The following is a 23,641-nucleotide window of genomic DNA, read 5'->3' on the forward strand; positions in this document are numbered from 1 at the left end:
GGTGTATCGGGGTGATAGGTGAGGTTGGGGTGTATGGGGGGGATAGGTGAGGTTGGGGTGTATGGGGGTGATAGGTGAGATTGGGGTTATCAGGGTGTATCCGGGTGATAGGTGAGGTTGGGGTTATCAGGGTGTATGGGGGTGATAGGTGAGATTGGGGTTATCAGGGTGTATGGGGGTGATAGGTGAGATTGGGGTTATCAGGGTGTATGGGGGTGATAGGTGAGATTGGGGTTATCAGGGTGTATCGGGGTGATAGGTGAGGTTGGGGTGTATGGGGTTGATAGGTGAGGTTGGGGTTATCAGGGTGTATTGGGGTGATAGGTGAGATTGGGTGTATCGGGTGATAGGTGAGATTGGGGTTATCAGGGTGTATCGGGAGGATAGGTGAGGTTGGGGTGTATGGGGGTGATAGGTGAGGTTGGGGTATATCGGGGGATAGGTGAGGTTGGGGTGTATGGGGGGATAGGTGAGGTTGGGGTGTATGGGGGTGATAGGTGAGATTGGGGTTATCAGGGTGTATCCGGGTGATAGGTGAGATTGGGGTGTATCGGGGGGATAGGTGAGGTTGGGGTTATCAGGGTGTATGGGGGTGATAGGTGAGATTGGGGTTATCAGGGTGTATGGGGGTGATAGGTGAGGTTGGGGTGTATCGGGAGGATAGGTGAGGTTGGGGTGTATGGGGGTGATAGGTGAGATTGGGGTGTATTGGGGTGATAGGTGAGGTTGGGTGTATCGGGGTGATAGGTGAGGTTGGGGTTATCAGGGTGTATTGGGGTGATAGGTGAGATTGGGTGTATCAGGGTGATAGGTGAGGTTGGGGTTATCAGGATGTATCGGGGTGATAGGTGAGGTTGGGGTTATCAGGGTGTATCGGGGTGATAGGTGAGGTTGGGTGTATTGGGGGATAGGTGAGGTTAGGGTGTATCGGGGTGATAGGTGAGGTTGGGGTGTATGGGGGGGATAGGTGAGGTTGGGGTGTATGGGGGTGATAGGTGAGATTGGGGTTATCAGGGTGTATCCGGGTGATAGGTGAGGTTGGGGTTATCAGGGTGTATGGGGGTGATAGGTGAGATTGGGGTTATCAGGGTGTATCGGGGGGATAGGTGAGATTGGGGTTATCAGGGTGTATGGGGGTGATAGGTGAGATTGGGGTTATCAGGGTGTATCGGGGGGATAGGTGAGATTGGGGTTATCAGGGTGTATGGGGGTGATAGGTGAGATTGGGGTTATCAGGGTGTATCGGGGTGATAGGTGAGATTGGGGTTATCAGGGTGTATGGGGGTGATAGGTGAGATTGGGGTTATCAGGGTGTATGGGGGTGATAGGTGAGATTGGGGTTATCAGGGTGTATGGGGGTGATAGGTGAGATTGGGGTTATCAGGGTGTATGGGGGTGATAGGTGAGATTGGGGTTATCAGGGTGTATCGGGGGGATAGGTGAGATTGGGGTTATCAGGGTGTATGGGGGGGATAGGTGAGGTTGGGGTTATCAGGGTGTATTGGGGGGATAGGTGAGATTGGGGTTATCAGGGGGTAGGGGGGGTATAGGTGAGGTTTGGGTGTATGGGGGTGATAGGTGAGATTGGGGTTATCAGGGTGTATCCGGGTGATAGGTGAGGTTGGGGTTATCAGGGTGTATCGGGGTGATAGGTGAGGTTGGGGTGTATGGGGGTGATAGGTGAGATTGGGGTTATCAGGGTGTATAGGGGTGATAGGTGAGATTGGGGTTATCAGGGTGTATCGGGGTGATAGGTGAGGTTGGGGTGTATGGGGGTGATAGGTGAGGTTGGGGTTATCAGGGTGTATTGGGGTGATAGGTGAGGTTGGGGTGTATGGGGGGGATAGGTGAGGTTGGGGTTATCAGGGTGTATTGGGGTGATAGGTGAGGTTGGGGTGTATGGGGGGGATAGGTGAGGTTGGGGTTATCAGGGTGTATTGGGGTGATAGGTGAGGTTGGGGTGTATGGGGGGGATAGGTGAGGTTGGGGTGTATGGGGGTGATAGGTGAGGTTGGGGTGTATGGGGGTGATAGGTGAGGTTGGGGTTATCAGGGTGTATTGGGGTGATAGGTGAGGTTGGGGTGTTTGGGGGGGATAGGTGAGGTTGGGGTTATCAGGGTGTATTGGGGTGATAGGTGAGATTGGGTGTATCAGGGTGATAGGTGAGGTTGGGGTTATCAGGGTGTATCGGGGTGATAGGTGAGGTTGGGTGTATTGGGGGATAGGTGAGGTTAGGGTGTATCGGGGTGATAGGTGAGGTTGGGGTGTATGGGGGGGATAGGTGAGGTTGGGGTGTATGGGGGTGATAGGTGAGATTGGGGTTATCAGGGTGTATCCGGGTGATAGGTGAGGTTGGGGTTATCAGGGTGTATGGGGGTGATAGGTGAGATTGGGGTTATCAGGGTGTATCGGGGGGATAGGTGAGATTGGGGTTATCAGGGTGTATGGGGGTGATAGGTGAGATTGGGGTTATCAGGGTGTATCAGGGGGATAGGTGAGATTGGGGTTATCAGGGTGTATGGGGGTGATAGGTGAGATTGGGGTTATCAGGGTGTATCGGGGTGATAGGTGAGATTGGGGTTATCAGGGTGTATGGGGGTGATAGGTGAGATTGGGGTTATCAGGGTGTATGGGGGTGATAGGTGAGATTGGGGTTATCAGGGTGTATGGGGGTGATAGGTGAGATTGGGGTTATCAGGGTGTATCGGGGGGATAGGTGAGATTGGGGTTATCAGGGGGTAGGGGGGGTATAGGTGAGGTTTGGGTGTATGGGGGTGATAGGTGAGATTGGGGTTATCAGGGTGTATCCGGGTGATAGGTGAGGTTGGGGTTATCAGGGTGTATCGGGGTGATAGGTGAGGTTTGGGTGTATGGGGGTGATAGGTGAGATTGGGGTTATCAGGGTGTATAGGGGTGATAGGTGAGATTGGGGTTATCAGGGTGTATCGGGGTGATAGGTGAGGTTGGGGTGTATGGGGGTGATAGGTGAGGTTGGGGTTATCAGGGTGTATTGGGGTGATAGGTGAGGTTGGGGTGTATGGGGGGGATAGGTGAGGTTGGGGTTATCAGGGTGTATTGGGGTGATAGGTGAGGTTGGGGTGTATGGGGGGGATAGGTGAGGTTGGGGTTATCAGGGTGTATTGGGGTGATAGGTGAGGTTGGGGTGTATGGGGGGGATAGGTGAGGTTGGGGTGTATGGGGGTGATAGGTGAGGTTGGGGTGTATGGGGGTGATAGGTGAGGTTGGGGTTATCAGGGTGTATTGGGGTGATAGGTGAGGTTGGGGTGTATGGGGGGGATAGGTGAGGTTGGGGTTATCAGGGTGTATTGGGGTGATAGGTGAGGTTGGGGTGTATGGGGGGGATAGGTGAGGTTGGGGTTATCAGGGTGTATTGGGGTGATAGGTGAGGTTGGGGTGTATGGGGGGGATAGGTGAGGTTGGGGTGTATGGGGGTGATAGGTGAGGTTGGGGTGTATCAGGGTGTATCGGGGTGTATCGGGGTGACTTGCACCGTGGGTAACGTCTCTTCATGTTTTTGTAGATTTGTCACCCTCGCCCCTCCCCTCCCTTCTCCGGAATGGCTCCATATTGTAGAACTGGTCGGTTTAGTTTTCTAATCCTTCCCTGAGTGAGACGCAGAGACAGTGACACCCTCCTCGCCCTGCATTCAGCGTCTGACCCTACAACAAGTACAGCCACCATGTCACCAGGACCCCGCCACCCCCCACTGTGGCCCCCCAGGATCTGCCACCATCTGAGGGTCCTGCTGCTTCTTTTCCTCTGCTTTACAGGTAGGACACTGATATATAAACTGTTTACAGATGGGAGTACCACCAGTGTGGGTGCTGGGAGTACCACCATTGTGGGTGCTGGGAGTACCACCATTGTGTGTGTTGGGGGCACTGAATGTCTGCCTCTATACTTCCTATGAACAGGTCTGGCAATACCTCTCCTAGACTGCGGTCTCTCAATGTTCCTCCTATAAAGAGGTCTCAGGAAATCTCTCCTATATAGATGTCTCTCCTATATAGATGTCTCTCCTATATAGAGGTCTCAGGATGTCTCTCCTATATATAGGTCTCTGGATGTCTCTCTTATACGGAGGTCTCGGGATGTCTCTCCTATATAGAGGTCTCTCAATGTTCCTCCTATATAGAGGTCTCAGGATGTCTCTCCTATATAGATGTCTCTCCTATATGGAGGTCTCTCAATGTCTCTCCTATATGGAGGTCTCTGGATGTCTCTCTTATACGGAGGTCTCAGGATGTCTCTCCTATATAGAGGTCTCAGGATGTCTCTCCTATATAGAGGTCTCTCAATGTTCCTCCTATATAGAAGTCTCAGGATGTCTCTCCTATATAGATGTCTCTCCTATATGGAAGTCTCAGGATGTCTCTCCTATATGGAAGTCTCAGGATGTCTCTCCTATATATAGGTCTCTGGATGTCTCTCCTATATAGAGGTCTCTCAATGTTCCTCCTATATAGAAGTCTCAGGATGTCTCTCCTATATAGATGTCTCTCCTATATGGAGGTCTCAGGATGTCTCTCCTATATGGAGGTCTCAGGATGTCTCTCCTATATGGAGGTCTCAGTAAGTCTATCTTATAGGCAGGTTTACTCTCCCTTGTAGACTTGGCAATGGAAATTGTGGTTTCTCTTTGGGCGAGTATTTTAAGGGGTGAAGCTACTCTCGAGGGAGGGCTCTGACCACATATAATATGGGTATTCGTTGGACACTGGGTGGATATTTTAGGGGGTGAAGTTACCCCGAGGGGGGGAGGGCTCTGACCACATATAATATGAGGAATGGGTGGACACTGGGTGGATATTTTAGGGGGTGAAGTTACCCTGAGGGGGGGAGGGCTCTCACCACATATAATATGGGGAATTGGTGGACACTGGGTGGATATTTTAGGGGGTGAAGTTACCCTGAGGGGGGGGAGGGCTCTCACCACATATAATATGGGGAATGGTTGGACACTGGGTGGATATTTTAGGGGGTGAAGTTACCCGGAGGGGGGGAGGGCTCTGACCACATATAATATGGGGATTGGTTGGACACTCGGTGGATATTTTAGGAGGTGAAGTTACCCTGAGGAGGGGGGGAGGGGAGGGCTCTGACCAGATAACACATAAACAAAGGAATAGTCAGAACATTGGATCTGGCATTAACTCAGTAAATGAGAGGAATCACTAGGACAAGGCAAGCCTGTTAGTACAGAAAAGGAGAAGGCAGGGCTGACACCTCACTTCTGTAAACTTTCATTTTCACAATTTTTATGAAAGGAAATGTGAGGGACATCCAGGAGCTGCCATTACTGTGCATGCTCCAGGGGTGTCATCTCCATCCCGCTGGATCAATGTTCATACATATTGGTGTCGGGTCAGGTGAGAACTCAGGACATTTTTCAGGTTAAACGCTTCACTTGCTGCATGCTTGTTTCTGGTGCCTACATGGTGGTGACACAAGGATCAGGATGACGTCCACAGAGCCGGCACCTTGACTGCTTCTATATATCTCTTCACCTTGACTATATTGATTCTATATAAAGGGGGGCTGTGGCTTGGAGAACAGTTCTGTCCTGCTTCAGCTGCCCATAACCTTCCATTGATTCAGAATGTAAGCTCTTGGGCTCAGTATTTCTTGCAGAGATTACAATGTATCACTCGTTATGATTGAGAAATGTCCATGAAGCGGGGTGACAAATACACGAAGCATTCCTATGTCATCATGATTCATAATTCTAGGGTGACAGTCGCATCTACAGGCCACTTTTGGTGTCACGCAGGCCTCTGATGGGCTGCCGGAGTTTATAACACGCCAGATCTGACTGAATTCCTCGTAAAAGGTTCCAGCCTTCCTTTTACACTGTAATTAAAGGTTTAGTAGAGGAGCTGTGAGAGTTGGCTGAGCTCTGTCGGTATCGGGAAAGGGGGGGGGGGGGCTGGGGCAGAATAGGATCTTCTATCAGTATGGGGGGTGTTACGTCAGTGTGGACTGTCAGTATGGGGGTGTTGGGTCAGATGGACTGCCAGTATGGGGGGTGTTGGGTCAGATGGACTGCCAGTATGGGGGGTGTTGGGTCCGATTGACTGTCAGAATGGAGGATGTTGGGTCAGATTGATTGTCAGTATGGAGGGTGTTGGGTCAGATGGACTGTCAGTATGGGGGTGTTGGGTCCGATTGACTGTCAGAATGGAGGATGTTGGGTCAGACAGACTGTCAGTATGGGGATGTTGGGTCAGATGAATGGTAAGTATGGGGGGTGTTGGGTCAAATGGACTATCGGTATGGGGGGTGTTGGGTCAGATGGACTGTCAGTATGGAGGGTGTTGGGTCAGATGGACTGTCAGTATGGGGGTGTTGGGTCAGACGGACTGTCAGTATGGAGGGTGTTGGGTCAGACGGACTGTCAGTATGGAGGGTGTTGGGTCAGACGGACTGTCAGTATGGAGGGTGTTGGGTCAGATGGACTGTCAGAATGGGGATGTTGGGTCAGATGAATGGTCAGTATGGGGGGTGTTGGGTCAAATGGACTATCGGTATGGGGGGTGTTGGGTCAGACGGACTGTCAGTATGGAGGGTGTTGGATCAGATGGACAGTCAGTATGGAGGGTGTTGGGTCAGATGGACTGTCAGTATGGAGGGTGTTGGGCCAGACGGACTGTCAGTATGGGGGTATTGGGTAAAACGGACTGACAGTATGGAGGGTGTTGGATCAGATGGACTGTCAGTATGGGGGTGTTGGGCCAGACGGACTGTCAGTATGGGGGTATTGGGTAAAACGGACTGACAGTATGGAGGGTGTTGGATCAGATGGACTGTCAGTATGGGGGTGTTGGGTCCGATTGACTGTCAGAATGGGGATGTTGGGTCAGATGAACGGTCAGTATGGGGGGTGTTGGGTCAAATGGACTATCGGTATGGGGGGTGTTGGGTCAGACGGACTGTCAGTATGGGGGGTGTTGGGTCAGATGGACTGTCAGTATGGAGGGTGTTGGATCAGATGGACAGTCAGTATGGAGGGTGTTGGGTAAAACGGACTGACAGTATGGAAGGTGTTGGATCAGATGGACTGTCAGTATGGGGGTGTTGGGTCCGATTGACTGTCAGAATGGAGGATGTTGGGTCAGACAGACTGTCAGTATGGGGATGTTGGGTCAGATGAACGGTCAGTATGGGGGGTGTTGGGTCAAATGGACTATCTGTATGGGGGTGTTGGGTCAGATGGACTGTCAGTATGGGAGTTTTGAGTCAGACAGACTATCAGTATGGAGGGTGTTGGGTCAGACGGACTGTCAGTATGGGGGGTGTAGGATCCAACGAACTGTCAGCATGAAGGGTGTTGGGTCAGATGAACTGTCCGTATAGGGGGTGTTGGGTCAGATAGACTTTCAATATGAGGGGTGTTGGGTCAGACAGACTGTCAGTATGGGGGTGTTGGGTCAGACGGACTGTCAGTATGGGGGTGTTGGGTCAGACGGACTGTCAGTATGGGGATGTTGGGTCAGACAGACTGTCAGTATGGGGGGTGTTGGGTCAGATGGACTGTCAGTATGGAGGGTGTTGGGCCAGACGGACTGTCAGTATGTGGGTATTGGGTAAAACGGACTGACAGTATGGAAGGTGTTGGATCAGATGGACTGTCAGTATGGGGGTGTTGGGTCCGATTGACTGTCAGAATGGAGGATGTTGGGTCAGACAAACTGTCAGTATGGGGATGTTGGGTCAGATGAACGGTCAGTATGGGGGGTGTTGGGTCAAATGGACTATCTGTATGGGGGTGTTGGGTCAGATGGACTGTCAGTATGGGAGTTTTGAGTCAGACAGACTATCAGTATGGAGGGTGTTGGGTCAGACGGACTGTCAGTATGGGGGGTGTAGGATCCAACGAACTGTCAGCATGAATGGTGTTGGGTCAGATGGACTGTCCGTATAGGGGGTGTTGGGTCAGATAGACTTTCAATATGAGGGGTGTTGGGTCAGACGGACTGTCAGTATGGGGGTGTTGGGTCAGACGGACTGTCAGTATGGGGGTGTTGGGTCAGACGGACTGTCAGTATGGGGATGTTGGGTCAGACAGACTGTCAGTATGGGGGGTGTTGGGTCAGATGGACTGTCAGTATGGAGGGTGTTGGGCCAGACGGACTGTCAGTATGTGGGTATTGGGTAAAACGGACTGACAGTATGGAAGGTGTTGGATCAGATGGACTGTCAGTATGGGGGTGTTGGGTCCGATTGACTGTCAGAATGGAGGATGTTGGGTCAGACAAACTGTCAGTATGGGGATGTTGGGTCAGATGAACGGTCAGTATGGGGGGTGTTGGGTCAAATGGACTATCTGTATGGGGGTGTTGGGTCAGATGGACTGTCAGTATGGGAGTTTTGAGTCAGACAGACTATCAGTATGGAGGGTGTTGGGTCAGACGGACTGTCAGTATGGGGGGTGTAGGATCCAACGAACTGTCAGCATGAATGGTGTTGGGTCAGATGGACTGTCCGTATAGGGGGTGTTGGGTCAGATAGACTTTCAATATGAGGGGTGTTGGGTCAGACGGACTGTCAGTATGGGGGTGTTGGGTCAGACGGACTGTCAGTATGGGGGTGTTGGGTCAGACGGACTGTCAGTATGGGGATGTTGGGTCAGACAGACTGTCAGTATGGGGGGTGTTGGGTAGACCGACTGTCATTATGGAGAGGGTTAGGTCAGATGGACTGTCAGTATGCAAAGAGTTGGGTCAGATGGACTGTCAGGTCAGTATGGAGGGTGTTGGGTCAGCCGGACTGTCAGTATAGGGGTTGTTGGGTCAGATAGACTTTCAATATGAGAGGTGTTGGGTCAGACAGGCTGTAAGTATAGGTGATGTTGGGTCAGAACGACTGTCAGTATGGAGAGGGTTGGGTCAGATGGACTGTCAGTATGGGGGGATTTGGTCAGACGGACTGTCAGTATGGGGGTGTTGGGTCGGACAGACTTTCAGTATGGGGGGTGTTGGGTAGACAGACTGTCAGTATGGAGGGTGTTGGGTCAGATGGACTGTCAGTACTGTCAGTCACCTGTCACAGGTGAGGTCCACGCTTATACAGGTGAGTGGAGTGTGCCGGGCCTGTGATAGAGCCTTCCTCATTTACCTGTCCAAGGTGGGCCCCATGGTCACATGTGTGTGGAGAATGCAGTGCCTTGATGCTATAGCCTCTCCCATATAACATTTGGAGTCTGCATCCTGTATGGTGTATGAAGATTGCTGGGCCTGTGTGATATAGCACTCCCAGTTACCTGTCATACAGGTGTATGAAGAGTTCTAGGCCTGTGTGATATAGCACTCCCAGTTACCTGTCATACAGGTGTATGGAGAGCGCTGGAACTGTGTGATATAGCACTCCCAGTTACCTGTCATACAGGTGTTTGGAGAGCGCCAGGTGTATGGAGAGTGCTTGGCCTGTGTGATATAGCACTCCCCACTTACCTGTCATACAGGTGTATGGAGAGCGCTAGAACTGTGTGATATAGAACTCCCAGTTACCTGTCATACAGGTTACATAGTTAGTGAGGTTGAAAAAAGATATCAGTCCATCCAGTTCAACCTATGATGTGTGTGTGTGTTTGCTTTTAACCGTACATTGTATACCCCTGTATGTTGTACATTGTATACCCCTGTATGTTGTACATTGTATACCCCCGGTATGTTGTACATTGTATACCCCTGTATGTTGTACATTGTATACCCCTGTATGTTGTGGTCTTTAAGGTGTCCATCTAATAGTTTTTTGAAACTATCAATGCTCCCTGCTGATACGACTGCTTGTGGAAGAGAATTCCACATCCTTACCGCTCTTACAGTGAAGAACCCCCTTCACACTTTAAGGTTAAACCGCCTTTCCTCTAGTTTTAGTGAGTGGCCACGTGTCTTATTGTATCTCCTTTCTCTGAATAGTTTGTTCCTTATGCTCGGGTCACCAGTACAGTATTTGTACATTGATATCATATCCCCCCTCAATCGTCTCTTCTCCAGAGAGAATAAGTTCAGTGCTTGTAGTCTTTCCTCATAGCCGATGCCCTCCATTCCCCTAATTATTTTTGTTGCCCTTCTCTGGACTTTCTCCAGTTCCAGCACATCCTTCCTGAGGACCGGTGCCCAGAACTGGACAGCATACTCCAGATGTGGCCGGACCAGAGTCTTGTAGAGCGGGAGAATAATCTCTTTATTTCTGGAGTGAATCCCCTTTTTTATACATCCCAGTATTCTGTTGGCTTTGCTTGCGGCGGCTTGGCATTGCATGCCACTGCCAAGCCTGTTGTCTACCAGTACCCCCAGGTCCTTTTCCATCCTAGACTCACCCAGAGGTTCCCCCCCTAGTGAGTAGCTTGCTTTCTGGTTTCTGGCACCCAAGTGCATTACTTTACATTTTTCTACATTAAACCTCATCTGCCATGTAGTTGCCCACCCCGTTATTTTGTTCAGGTCCGCTTGCAAGGTTTCCACATCCTGCATAGAAGATATCGGCATACTGAGATTGTACTCGATATCCCCTCCTCTAGATCATTTATGAATAAATTAAACAGGATTGGTCCCAGGACCGAACCCTGGGGGACCCCACTTTCCACACCCGCCCAATCCGAGTACTCCCTATTAATCACCACCCTCTGTACTCTCCCCTGGAGCCAGTTCTCTATCCAGGTACTCACCTTATGGTCCATACCTACCTTCCTTAGTTTGTACAGTAAGCGTTTGTGGGGAACGGTGTCAAAGGCCTTTGCAAAGTCCAGATACACCACATCCACAGGCTTACCTTTATCCAGATACACCACATCCACAGACCTTCCTTTATCCAGATACACCACATCCACAGACCTTCCTTTATCCAGATACACCACATCCACAGACCTTCCTTTATCCAGATACACCACATCCACAGACCTTCCTTTATCCAGATACACCACATCCACAGGCTTACCTTTATCTAGGTGGCTGCTCACTTCATCATAGAAGGTTAATAGATTGGTTTGGCAAGAACGATTTTTCATGAATCCATGCTGATTACTACTTATAATACCGTTTTCATTACTAAAGTCTTGTATGTGGTCCCTTAACATCCCCTCCAAAATCTTGCAGACTACTGATGTTAGGCTGATCGGCCTATAGTTACCCGGGATACATCTCGGCCCCTTTTTAAATATTGGTACCACGTTGGCTTTTTTCCAATCAGCTGGCACCATACCCGTCTGTAAACTATCCTTAAAGATCAAGAATAATGGTCTGGCAATCACCTGGCTGAGCTCTTTAAGAACCCTCGGGTGCAAGCCATCCGGTCCCGGGTATTTATTTGTGTTAAGTTTCTCTAGTTTAGCTCTAAGTCTATCTTCTGTTAGCCATGGCGGCACTTCCTGAGGTGTATTATTTAGTTTGGCCTTACAAGCTGGGTTCATGTAGCCCCCCGATTCCTTTGTGAAGACTGAAGAGAAGAAATTATTTAACACTTCTGCCTTTTCTCTGTCCTCTGTGGCCAAATTTCCTTTGTCATCTTTTATGGGGCCAATGTGTTCTGGCCTCGCTTTCCTACTGTTTATATACTTAAAGAATTTCTTGAGGTTCTTTTTACTCTCCTCCGCTATATGTCTCTCGTGTTCTATTTTAGCCGCCCTGATTTCGTCTTTACATTTCTTATTACACTCTTTGTAATGCTTAAATGCTGCCAATGACCCCTCAGTCTTGTATTTTTTGAAGGCCTTTTCTTTAGCTCTAATATACATTTTTATGTTGGAGTTTAGCCACCCAGGGTTTAATTTTGCTCTTTTAAATTTATTTCCCTGTGGGATGCACTGGCCCACCCCCTTGTTAAGTATGCTCTTGAAGCACTCCCATTTTTCCTCCGTGTTCTTTGTTCCCAGGGTTCTATCCCATTTGATATTTTCTAGCAGCGAGCGCAGTTTAGGGAAATTGGCTCTTTTGAAATTCAGTGTCCTTATACTACCCTTGTGTTTCCTATTACTGTAATTAATACTGAAACCAATTGACCTATGGTCACTGTTCCCTAAGTTGTCCCGTATTTCTATATCCGTGAGCAGGTCTGTATTGTTGGTAATCAGTAGGTCAAGTACTGCATTGTTTCTTGTCGGTGCATTCACCATCTGACCCATGAAATTGTCCTGCAAAACATTTAGGAACTGCCTAGCCTTGGCTGAATGCGCGGTTCCTTCTGCCCAGTCTATATCTGGATAATTAAAGTCCCCCATTATAATGACATTTCCCATCCTTGCTGCAAATCCTATCTGTAACATGAGGTCCGCCTCACCCTCCTCCCTCTGGTTGGGGGGTGTATGGAGAGCGCTGGACCTGTGTGATATAGCACTCCCAGTTACCTGTCATACAGGTGTATGGAGAGCGCTGGGCCTGTGTGATATAGCATTCCCCAGTTACCTGTCATACAGGTGTATGGAGAGCGCCAGGTGTATGGAGATTACTGGGCCTGTGTGATATAGCACTCCCCAGTTACCTGTCATACAGGTGTATGGAGATTGCTTGGCCTGTGTGATATAGCACTCCCAGTTACCTGTCATACAGGTGTATGGAGAGTGATGGGTCTGTGTGATATAGCATTCCCCAGTTACCTGTCATACAGGTGTATGGAGATTGCTTGGCCTGTGTGATATAGCACTCCCCAGTTACCTGTCATACAGGTGTATGGAGATTGCTTGGCCTGTGTGATATAGCACTCCCAGTTACCTGTCATACAGGTGTATGGAGATTGCTTGGCCTGTGTGATATAGCACTCCCCAGTTACCTGTCATACAGGTGTATGGAGATTGCTTGGCCTGTGTGATATAGCACTCCCAGTTACCTGTCATACAGGTGTATGGAGATTGCTTGGCCTGTGTGATATAGCACTCCCAGTTACCTGTCATACAGGTGTATGGAGAGTGCTGGGCCTGTGTGATATAGCACTCCCCAGTTACCTGTCATACAGGTGTATGGAGATTGCTTGGCCTGTGTGATATAGCACTCCCAGTTACCTGTCATACAGGTGTATGGAGATTGCTTGGCCTGTGTGATATAGCACTCCCAGTTACCTGTCATACAGGTGTATGGAGAGTGCTGGGCCTGTGTGATATAGCACTCCCCACTTACCTGTCATACAGGTGTATGGAGAGTGCTTGGCCTGTGTGATATAGCACTCCCAGTTACCTGTCATACAGGTGTATGGAGAGTGATGGGTCTGTGTGATATAGCACTCCCAGTTACCTGTCATACAGGTGTATGGAGAGTGATGGGTCTGTGTGATATAGCATTCCCCAGTTACCTGTCATACAGGTGTATGGAGATTGCTTGGCCTGTGTGATATAGCACTCCCCAGTTACCTGTCATACAGGTGTATGGAGATTGCTTGGCCTGTGTGATATAGCACTCCCCAGTTACCTGTCATACAGGTGTATGGAGATTGCTGGGCCTGTGTGATATAGCACTCCCCAGTTACCTGTCATACAGGTGTATGGAGATTGCTTGGCCTGTGTGATATAGCACTCCCAGTTACCTGTCATACAGGTGTATGGAGATTGCTTGGCCTGTGTGATATAGCACTCCCCAGTTACCTGTCATACAGGTGTATGGAGATTGCTGGGCCTGTGTGATATAGCACTCCCCAGTTACCTGTCATACAGGTGTATGGAGAGTGCTGGGCCTGTGTGATATAGAACTCCCAGTTACCTGTCATACAGGTGTATGGAGATTGCTTGGCCTGTGTGACATAGCAGTCCCCAGCTCAGCTGTCAGGGCTGAACCAGAGATATCCCGTCTCAGGTGGAGTCGTCAGGTGGGCCAGCCCAGACACAAAGCAGCAGAGAGGCGGCTCCGTCTTCCTCAGGTGTGATTGTGACATAGTTGAGCAGCAGGCCTGGGTGGCATAATGTGCCCGGTATCACATCCACTTGGCCGGGTGTTCCGTCTCCCGGAGTAGTTGGCTGAATTAAACAAACATGAGGCAATGGCATGCAGTGAAAGGCCTGAACAGAAAACATTCTAATCCTTCCAAACAGTACAGCCGTCCCATTCCTGGTATTGACTCATCAAATATTCCACAATAGACAGGGAGGGTCAGATAAACATGGCCTGCTCTGCACACTCACTGCTCTGCACTGCGGGATTCATGGGACTTTTATTATCTAGAAATACAACATTTTCTGCCCTTTCCATATTGTGTATTATTGATATGAACATCGGTGTAACCATCAATGCCTCTGATTGTCAGTACAGTCCGGGTATCGCCCCAATGTCACACGTTTTATCAATCCCCCCCCAATAATGTGCCGGCATGTTGGGGGTCACACACTAAACCTGATACTCATTTCTTCTCTATATATATATATATATCCACATAGTATATCCACAATACATACACATACACCATACTTCCCAAAGTATTGGGACGCCGGCCTTTACACACACATGAACTTTAATGACCCCCCAGTCTTACTCCGTAGGGTTCAATATTGAGTTGGCTCCGCCCTTTGCAGCTATAACAGCTTCAACTCTTCTGGGAAGGCCGTCCACAAGGTTTAGGAGTGTCTATGGGAATGTTTCACCATTCTTCAAGAAGAGCATTTGTGAGGTCAGGCTCTGATGTTGGATGAAAAGGCCTGGCTCGCAGTCTCCGCTCTAATTCATCTAAAAGGTGTTCTATCGGGTTGAGGTCAGGACTCTGTGGTCATTAAAGTTCATGTAAAGGCAGGTGTCCCAATACTTTTGATTATATAGTATATATATATATATATAATCTCCACAATACATACACACCCAAGTATGTATAACCTGATCACCCTGAGGTGCCACTTTCAACTGTCTACCAACCAATAATCGCAGCCTGCTTGGGCATCGTACTTTCTGCTTGTGAGTGGGGAACCGGAGAGACGAGGGGTCTCAGTAGATTCTTGGCTTTATTCTTGTTCTGTCTGATCAATTACTTAGCCTGAGCTTCAGACAGTCATGCAAATGTTCCATAGGCTTACTATTGTTGCCTATCTAGCCGAAAACAAAAGTCCTGGCATGACTATTCAAACCTAAACGTATTTCTACTGAGAAGAATTTTACCAGCCAAGCCTTTCACTAAGTCTATGTAGATATCTACTTTCACTGCCACTATGATCGGGCCCATACTACCGTACAATGCTGGGAGATGATGGGAATGATGATGAGAATCACAGCAGGAAAGTAGGAAGATGATGGGAATGATGATGAAAATAATGGAAGGAAAGTAGGAAGATGATGGAAGTGATGATGAAAATCATGCAAGGGAAGTAGTAAGATGATGGGAGTGATGATGAAAATAATGGAAGGAAAGTAGGTAGATGATAGGAATGATGAAAATAATGAAAGGAAAGTAGGAAGATGATGGGAATGATGATGAAAATCATAGAAGGAAAGTAGGAAGATGATGGGAGTGATGATGAAAATCACGGAAGGAAAGTAGGAAGATGATGGGAGTGATGATGAGAATCATAGAAGGAAAGTAGGAAGATGATGGGAGTGATGATCAAAATCATAGAAGGAAAGTAGGAAGATGATGGGAATGATGATGAAAATAATGGAAGGAAAGTAGGAAGATGATGGGAATGATGATGAAAATAATGGAAGGAAAGTAGGAAGATGATGGGAATGATGATGAAAATAATGGAAGGAAAGTAGGAAGATGATGGGAATGATGATGAAAATAATGGAAGGAAAGTAGGAAGATGATGGGAATGATGATGAAAATAATGGAAGGAAAGTAGGAAGATGATGGGAATGATGATGAAAATAATGGAAGGAAAGTAGGAAGATGATGGGAATGATGATGAAAATAATGGAAGGAAAGTAGGAAGATGATGGGAATGATGATGAAAAGATGAAAATCGTGGAAGGGAAGTAGGAAGATAATGGGAATGATGATGAAAACTTATGGAAGGAAAGTAGGAAGATGATGGGAGTGATGATGAAAATCATGGAAGGGAAGTAGTAAGATGATGGGAGTGATGATGAAAATAATGGAAGGAAAGTAGGAAGATGATGGGAATGATGATGAAAATCATAGAAGGAAAGTAGGAAGATAATGGGAATGATGATGAAAATAATGGAAGGAAAGTAGGAAGATGATGGGAATGATGATGGAGGATTGAAAAATAAATTGATAGAATTAGGGGATGTGAAAATATGTGGTGGGAGTAATGGAATAATTTGATGAGAGAATAAAACAACAGGGTATTTGGATAATAGTAGGACAGGTGATGGGAATAGTGGTGGATTGGAGGGTAAAGTAATGGGAATATGAGTTGATGGAAAGAGCAGAGAAAGTGAGGGTAAATGTATGAGATTAAGGGATAGGAGACGGGGAGGTGGCAGAATAATGCAGTGAAAGGATGGCATGATGGTGGCAGAATGAGATATTGTAGAGATGAGATGATGGTGGGAGTAGAGAATATGAGGGTAAGGTTATAGGATTATGAGATGGGAGGGTGGCAGAATCGGGTGGAGAGAGGATGATATGAAGGTGGCAGGGTGAGAAATTATAGAAATGAGATCATGGAGGGAGAGAAGAATGGGAGGGTAAGGTTATCAGAATATGGATATGAGAAGAGAGAGCAGCAGAACAAATTGGCGAGAGGATGGGATGATGGTGGCAGGGTGAGATGATGTAGAGATGGGATGATGGTGGCAGGGTGAGATGATGTAGAGATGGGATGATGGTGGCAGGGTGAGATGATGTAGAGATAGGATGATGGTGGCAGGGTGAGATGATGTAGAGATGGGAGGATGGTGGCAGGGTGAGATGATGTAGAGATGGGATGATGGTGGCAGGGTGAGATGATGTAGAGATGGGATGACGGTGGCAGGGTGAGATGATGTAGAGATGGGAGGATGGTGGCAGGGTGAGATAATGTAGAGATGGGATGATGGTGGCAGGGTGAGATGATGTAGAGATGGGATGATGGCAGGGTGAGATAATGTAGAGATGGGATGATGGTGGCAGGGTGAGATGATGTAGAGATGGGATGATGGTGGCAGGGTGAGATGATGTAGAGATGGGAGGATGGTGGCAGGGTGAGATGATGTAGAGATGGGATGATGGTGGCAGGGTGAGATGATGTAGAGATGGGATGATGGTGGCAGGGTGAGATGATGTAGAGATGGGATGATGGTGGCAGGGTGAGATGATGTAGAGATGGGATGATGGCAGGGTGAGATAATGTAGAGATGGGATGATGGTGGCAGGGTGAGATGATGTGTAGATGGGATGATGGTGGCAGGGTGAGATGATGTAGAGATGGGAGGATGGTGGCAGGGTGAGATGATGTAGAGATGGGATGATGGTGGCAGGGTGAGATGATGTAGAGATGGGATGATGGTGGCAGGGTGAGATGATGTAGAGATGGGATGATGGTGGCAGGGTGAGATGATGTAGAGATGGGATGATGGCGGCAGGGTGAGATGATGTAGAGATGGGATGATGGTGGCAGGGTGAGATGATGTAGAGATGGGATGACGGTGGCAGGGTGAGATGATGTAGAGATGGGAGGATGGTGGCAGGGTGAGATAATGTAGAGATGGGATGATGGTGGCAGGGTGAGATGATGTAGAGATGGGATGATGGCAGGGTGAGATAATGTAGAGATGGGATGATGGTGGCAGGGTGAGATGATGTGTAGATGGGATGATGGTGGCAGGGTGAGATGATGTAGAGATGGGAGGATGGTGGCAGGGTGAGATGATGTAGAGATGGGATGATGGTGGCAGGGTGAGATGATGTAGAGATGGGATGATGGTGGCAGGGTGAGATGATGTAGAGATGGGATGATGGTGGCAGGGTGAGATGATGTAGAGATGGGATGATGGCGGCAGGGTGAGATGATGTAGAGATGGGATGATGGTGGCAGGGTGAGATGATGTAGAGATGGGAGGATGGTGGCAGGGTGAGATGATGTAGAGATGGGATGATGGCGGCAGGGTGAGATGATGTAGAGATGGGAGGATGGCGGCAGGGTGAGATGATGTAGAGATGGGATGATGGTGGCAGGGTGAGATGATGTAGAGATGGGAGGATGGTGGCAGGGTGAGATGATGTAGAGATGGGATGATGGTGGCAGGGTGAGATGATGTAGAGATGGGATGATGGTGGCAGGGTGAGGTGATGTAGAGATGGGAGGATGGTGGCAGGGTGAGATGATGTAGAGATGGGATGATGGCGGCAGGGTGAGATGATGTAGAGATAGGATGATGGCGGCAGGGTGAGATGATGTAGAGATGGGATGATGGTGGCAGGGTGAGATGATGTAGAGATGGGATGATGGTGGCAGGGTGAGATGATGTAGAGATAGGATGATGGTGGCAGGGTGAGATGATGTAGAGATGGGATGATGGTGGCAGGGTGAGATGATGTAGAGATGGGATGGTGGCGGCAGGGTGAGATGATGTAGAGATAGGATGATGGCGGCAGGGTGAGATGATGTAGAGATGGGATGATGGTGGCAGGGTGAGATGATGTAGAGATGGGATGATGGTGGCAGGGTGAGATGATGTAGAGATGGGATGATGGTAGCAGGGTGAGATGATGTAGAGATGGGATGATGGTGGCAGGGTGAGATGATGTAGAGATGGGATGATGGTGGCAGGGTGAGATGATGTAGAGATGAGATGATGGTGGCAGGGTGAGATGATGTAGAGATGGGAGGATGGCGGCAGGGTGAGATGATGTAGAGATAGGATGATGGCGGCAGGGTGAGATGATGTAGAGATGGGAGGATGGTGGCAGGGTGAGATGATGTAGAGATGGGATGATGGTGGCAGGGTGAGATGATGTAGAGATGGGATGATGGCAGGGTGAGATGATGTAGAGATGGGATGATGGTGGCAGGGTGAGATGATGTAGAGATGGGATGATGGTGGCAGGGTGAGATGATGTAGAGATGGGATGGTGGCAGGGTGAGATGATGTAGAGATGGGATGATGGCGGCAGGGTGAGATGATGTAAAGATAGGATGATGGTGGCAGGGTGAGATGATGTAGAGATGGGATGATGGCGGCAGGGTGAGATGATGTAGAGATGGGATGGTGGCAGGGTGAGATGATGTAGAGATGGGATGATGGCGGCAGGGTGAGATGATGTAGAGATGGGATGGTGGCAGGGTGAGATGATGTAGAGATGGGATGATGGCGGCAGGGTGAGATGATGTAGAGATGGGATGATAGCGGCAGGGTGAGATGATGTAGAGATAGGATGATGGCGGCAGGGTGAGATGATGTAGAGATGGGATGATGGTGGCAGGGTGAGATGATGTAGAGATGGGATGATGGTGGCAGGGTGAGATGATGTAGAGATAGGATGATGGCGGCAGGGTGAGATGATGTAGAGATGGGATGGTGGCAGGGTGAGATGATGTAGAGATGGGAGGATGGCGGCAGGGTGAGATGATGTAGAAATGGGAGGATGGTGGCAGGGTGAGATGATGTAGAGATGGGATGATGGTGGCAGGGTGAGATGATGTAGAGATGGGATGATGGTGGCAGGGTGAGATGATGTAGAGATGGGAGGATGGTGGCAGGGTGAGATGATGTAGAGATGGGAGGATGGTGGCAGGGTGAGATGATGTAGAGATGGGATGATGGCGGCAGGGTGAGATGATGTAGAGATGGGATGATGGTGGCAGGGTGAGATGATGTAGAGATGGGATGATGGCGGCAGGGTGAGATGATGTAGAGATGGGATGATGGTGGCAGGGTGAGATGATGTAGAGATGGGATGATGGTGGCAGGGTGAGATGATGTAGAGATGGGAGGATGGTGGCAGGGTGAGATGATGTAGAGATGGGATGATGGTGGCAGGGTGAGATGATGTAGAGATGGGATGATGGTGGCAGGGTGAGATGATGTAGAGATGGGATGATGGTGGCAGGGTGAGATGATGTAGAGATGGGATGATGGTGGCAGGGTGAGATGATGTAGAGATGGGATGATGGTGGCAGGGTGAGATGATGTAGAGATGGGATGGTGGCAGGGTGAGATGATGTAGAGATGGGATGATGGTGGCAGGGTGAGATGATGTAGAGATGGGAGGATGGTGGCAGGGTGAGATGATGTAGAGATGGGATGATGGTGGCAGGGTGAGATGATGTAGAGATGGGATGATGGTGGCAGGGTGAGATGATGTAGAGATGGGATGATGGTGGCAGGGTGAGATGATGTAGAGATGGGATGATGGTGGCAGGGTGAGATGATGTAGAGATGGGATGATGGTGGCAGGGTGAGATGATGTAGAGATGGGATGATGGTGGCAGGGTGAGATGATGTAGAGATGGGAGGATGGCGGCAGGGTGAGATATATGATGTAGAGATGGGATGATGGTGGCAGGGTGAGATGATGTAGAGATGGGATGATGGTGGCAGGGTGAGATGATATAGAGATGGGATGATGGTGGCAGGGTGAGATGATATAGAGATGGGATGATGGTGGCAGGGTGAGATGATGTAGAGATGGGATGGTGGCAGGGTTAGATGATGTAGAGATGGGATGATGGTGGCAGGGTGAGATGATGTAGAGATGGGAGGATGGTGGCAGGGTGAGATGATGTAGAGATGGGATGATGGTGGCAGGGTGAGATGATGTAGAGATGGGATGATGGTGGCAGGGTGAGATGATGTAGAGATGGGATGATGGTGGCAGGGTGAGATGATGTAGAGATGGGATGATGGTGGCAGGGTGAGATGATGTAGAGATGGGATGGTGGCAGGGTGAGATGATGTAGAGATGGGAGGATGGTGGCAGGGTGAGATGATGTAGAGATAGGATGATGGCGGCAGGGTGAGATGATGTAGAGATGGGATGATGGTGGCAGGGTGAGATGATGTAGAGATGGGATGGTGGCAGGGTGAGATGATGTAGAGATGGAATGATGGTGGCAGGGTGAGATGATGTAGAGATGGGAGGATGGTGGCAGGGTGAGATGATGTAGAGATGGGATGATGGTGGCAGGGTGAGATGATGTAGAGATGGGATGGTGGCAGGGTGAGATGATGTAGAGATAGGATGATGGCGGCAGGGTGAGATGATGTAGAGATGGGATGATGGTGGCAGGGTGAGATGATGTAGAGATGGGATGATGGCAGGGTGAGATGATGTAGAGATGGGAGGATGGCGGCAGGGTGAGATGATGTAGAAATGGGAGGATGGTGGCAGGGTGAGATGATGTAGAGATGGGAGGATGGTGGCAGGGTGAGATGATGTAGAGATGGGATGATGGTGGCAGGGTGAGATGATGTAGAGATGGGATGATGGTGGCAGGGTGAGGTGATGTAGAGATGGGATGATGGTGGCAGGGTGAGATGATGTAGAGATGGGAGGATGGTGGCAGGGTGAGATGATGTAGAGATGGGAGGATGGTGGCAGGGTGAGATGATGTAGAGATGGGATGATGGCGGCAGGGTGAGATGATGTAGAGATGGGATGATGGTGGCAGGGTGAGATGATGTAGAGATGGGATGATGGTGGCAGGGTGAGATGATGTAGAGATAGGATGATGGCGGCAGGGTGAGATGATGTAGAGATGGGATGGTGGCAGGGTGAGATGATGTAGAGATGGGAGGATGGCGGCAGGGTGAGATGATGTAGAAATGGGAGGATGGTGGCAGGGTGAGATGATGTAGAGATGGGATGATGGTGGCAGGGTGAGATGATGTAGAGATGGGATGATGGTGGCAGGGTGAGATGATGTAGAGATGGGAGGATGGTGGCAGGGTGAGATGATGTAGAGATGGGAGGATGGTGGCAGGGTGAGATGATGTAGAGATGGGATGATGGCGGCAGGGTGAGATGATGTAGAGATGGGATGATGGTGGCAGGGTGAGATGATGTAGAGATGGGATGATGGCGGCAGGGTGAGATGATGTAGAGATGGGATGATGGTGGCAGGGTGAGATGATGTAGAGATGGGATGATGGTGGCAGGGTGAGATGATGTAGAGATGGGAGGATGGTGGCAGGGTGAGATGATGTAGAGATGGGATGATGGTGGCAGGGTGAGATGATGTAGAGATGGGATGATGGTGGCAGGGTGAGATGATGTAGAGATGGGATGATGGTGGCAGGGTGAGATGATGTAGAGATGGGATGATGGTGGCAGGGTGAGATGATGTAGAGATGGGATGATGGTGGCAGGGTGAGATGATGTAGAGATGGGAGATGGTGGCAGGGTGAGATGATGTAGAGATGGGATGATGGTGGCAGGGTGAGATGATGTAGAGATGGGAGGATGGTGGCAGGGTGAGATGATGTAGAGATGGGATGATGGTGGCAGGGTGAGATGATGTAGAGATGGGATGATGGTGGCAGGGTGAGATGATGTAGAGATGGGATGATGGTGGCAGGGTGAGATGATGTAGAGATGGGATGATGGTGGCAGGGTGAGATGATGTAGAGATGGGATGATGGTGGCAGGGTGAGATGATGTAGAGATGGGATGATGGTGGCAGGGTGAGATGATGTAGAGATGGGAGATGGTGGCAGGGTGAGATGATGTAGAGATGGGATGATGGTGGCAGGGTGAGATGATGTAGAGATGGGATGATGGTGGCAGGGTGAGATGATGTAGAGATGGGATGATGGTGGCAGGGTGAGATGATGTAGAGATGGGATGATGGTGGCAGGGTGAGATGATGTAGAGATGGGTGATGGTGGCAGGGTGAGATGATGTAGAGATGGGATGATGGTGGCAGGGTGAGATGATGTAGAGATGGGAGGATGGTGGCAGGGTGAGATGATGTAGAGATGGGATGATGGTGGCAGGGTGAGATGATGTAGAGATGGGATGATGGTGGCAGGGTGAGATGATGTAGAGATGGGATGATGGTGGCAGGGTGAGATGATGTAGAGATGGGATGATGGTGGCAGGGTGAGATGATGTAGAGATGGGGATGGTGGCAGGGTGAGATGATGTAGAGATGGGATGATGGTGGCAGGGTGAGATGATGTAGAGATGGGATGATGGTGGCAGGGTGAGATGATGTAGAGATGGGATGATGGCGGCAGGGTGAGAAGATGTGTAGAGATGGGAGTGAATGGGTGGCAGGGTGAGATGATGTAGAGATGGGATGATGGTGGCAGGGTGAGATGATGTAGAGATGGGAGGATGGTGGCAGGGTGAGATGATGTAGAGATGGGATGATGGTGGCAGGGTGAGATGATGTAGAGATGGGATGATGGTGGCAGGGTGAGATGATGTAGAGATGGGATGATGGTGGCAGGGTGAGATGATGTAGAGATGGGATGATGGTGGCAGGGTGAGATGATGTAGAGATGGGATGATGGTGGCAGGGTGAGATGATGTAGAGATGGGATGATGGTGGCAGGGTGAGATGATGTAGAGATGGGAGGATGGTGGCAGGGTGAGATGATGTAGAGATGGGATGATGGTGGCAGGGTGAGATGATGTAGAGATGGGATGATGGTGGCAGGGTGAGATGATGTAGAGATGGGATGATGGTGGCAGGGTGAGATGATGTAGAGATGGGATGATGGTGGCAGGGTGAGATGATGTAGAGATGGGAGGATGGTGGCAGGGTGAGATGATGTAGAGATGGGATGATGGCTGGCAGGGGTGAGATGAATTCCCCCCCCCCCTG

The 23,641-nt window shown here is 49.5% G+C and overlaps 1 protein-coding gene across 1 annotated transcript in view; it reads left to right on the forward strand.

The window, feature by feature from the left end:
* Positions 1 to 3,631: 3,631 nt before the first annotated feature.
* The window catches only part of NECTIN4 (nectin cell adhesion molecule 4), a 122,570-nt gene continuing 102,560 nt past the window's right edge, over positions 3,632 to 23,641 (forward strand). The window contains exon 1 of the mRNA XM_082242503.1: positions 3,632 to 3,791. Coding sequence (XP_082098629.1) covers positions 3,701 to 3,791 — 91 coding nt within the window. The 5' untranslated portion in view covers positions 3,632 to 3,700. The remainder of the gene's footprint in view (positions 3,792 to 23,641) is intronic.

Source organism: Pelophylax lessonae (genome assembly GCF_965119305.1).
Source record: "Pelophylax lessonae genome assembly, chromosome: 13".
NCBI classification, from domain to species: domain Eukaryota; kingdom Metazoa; phylum Chordata; class Amphibia; order Anura; family Ranidae; genus Pelophylax; species Pelophylax lessonae.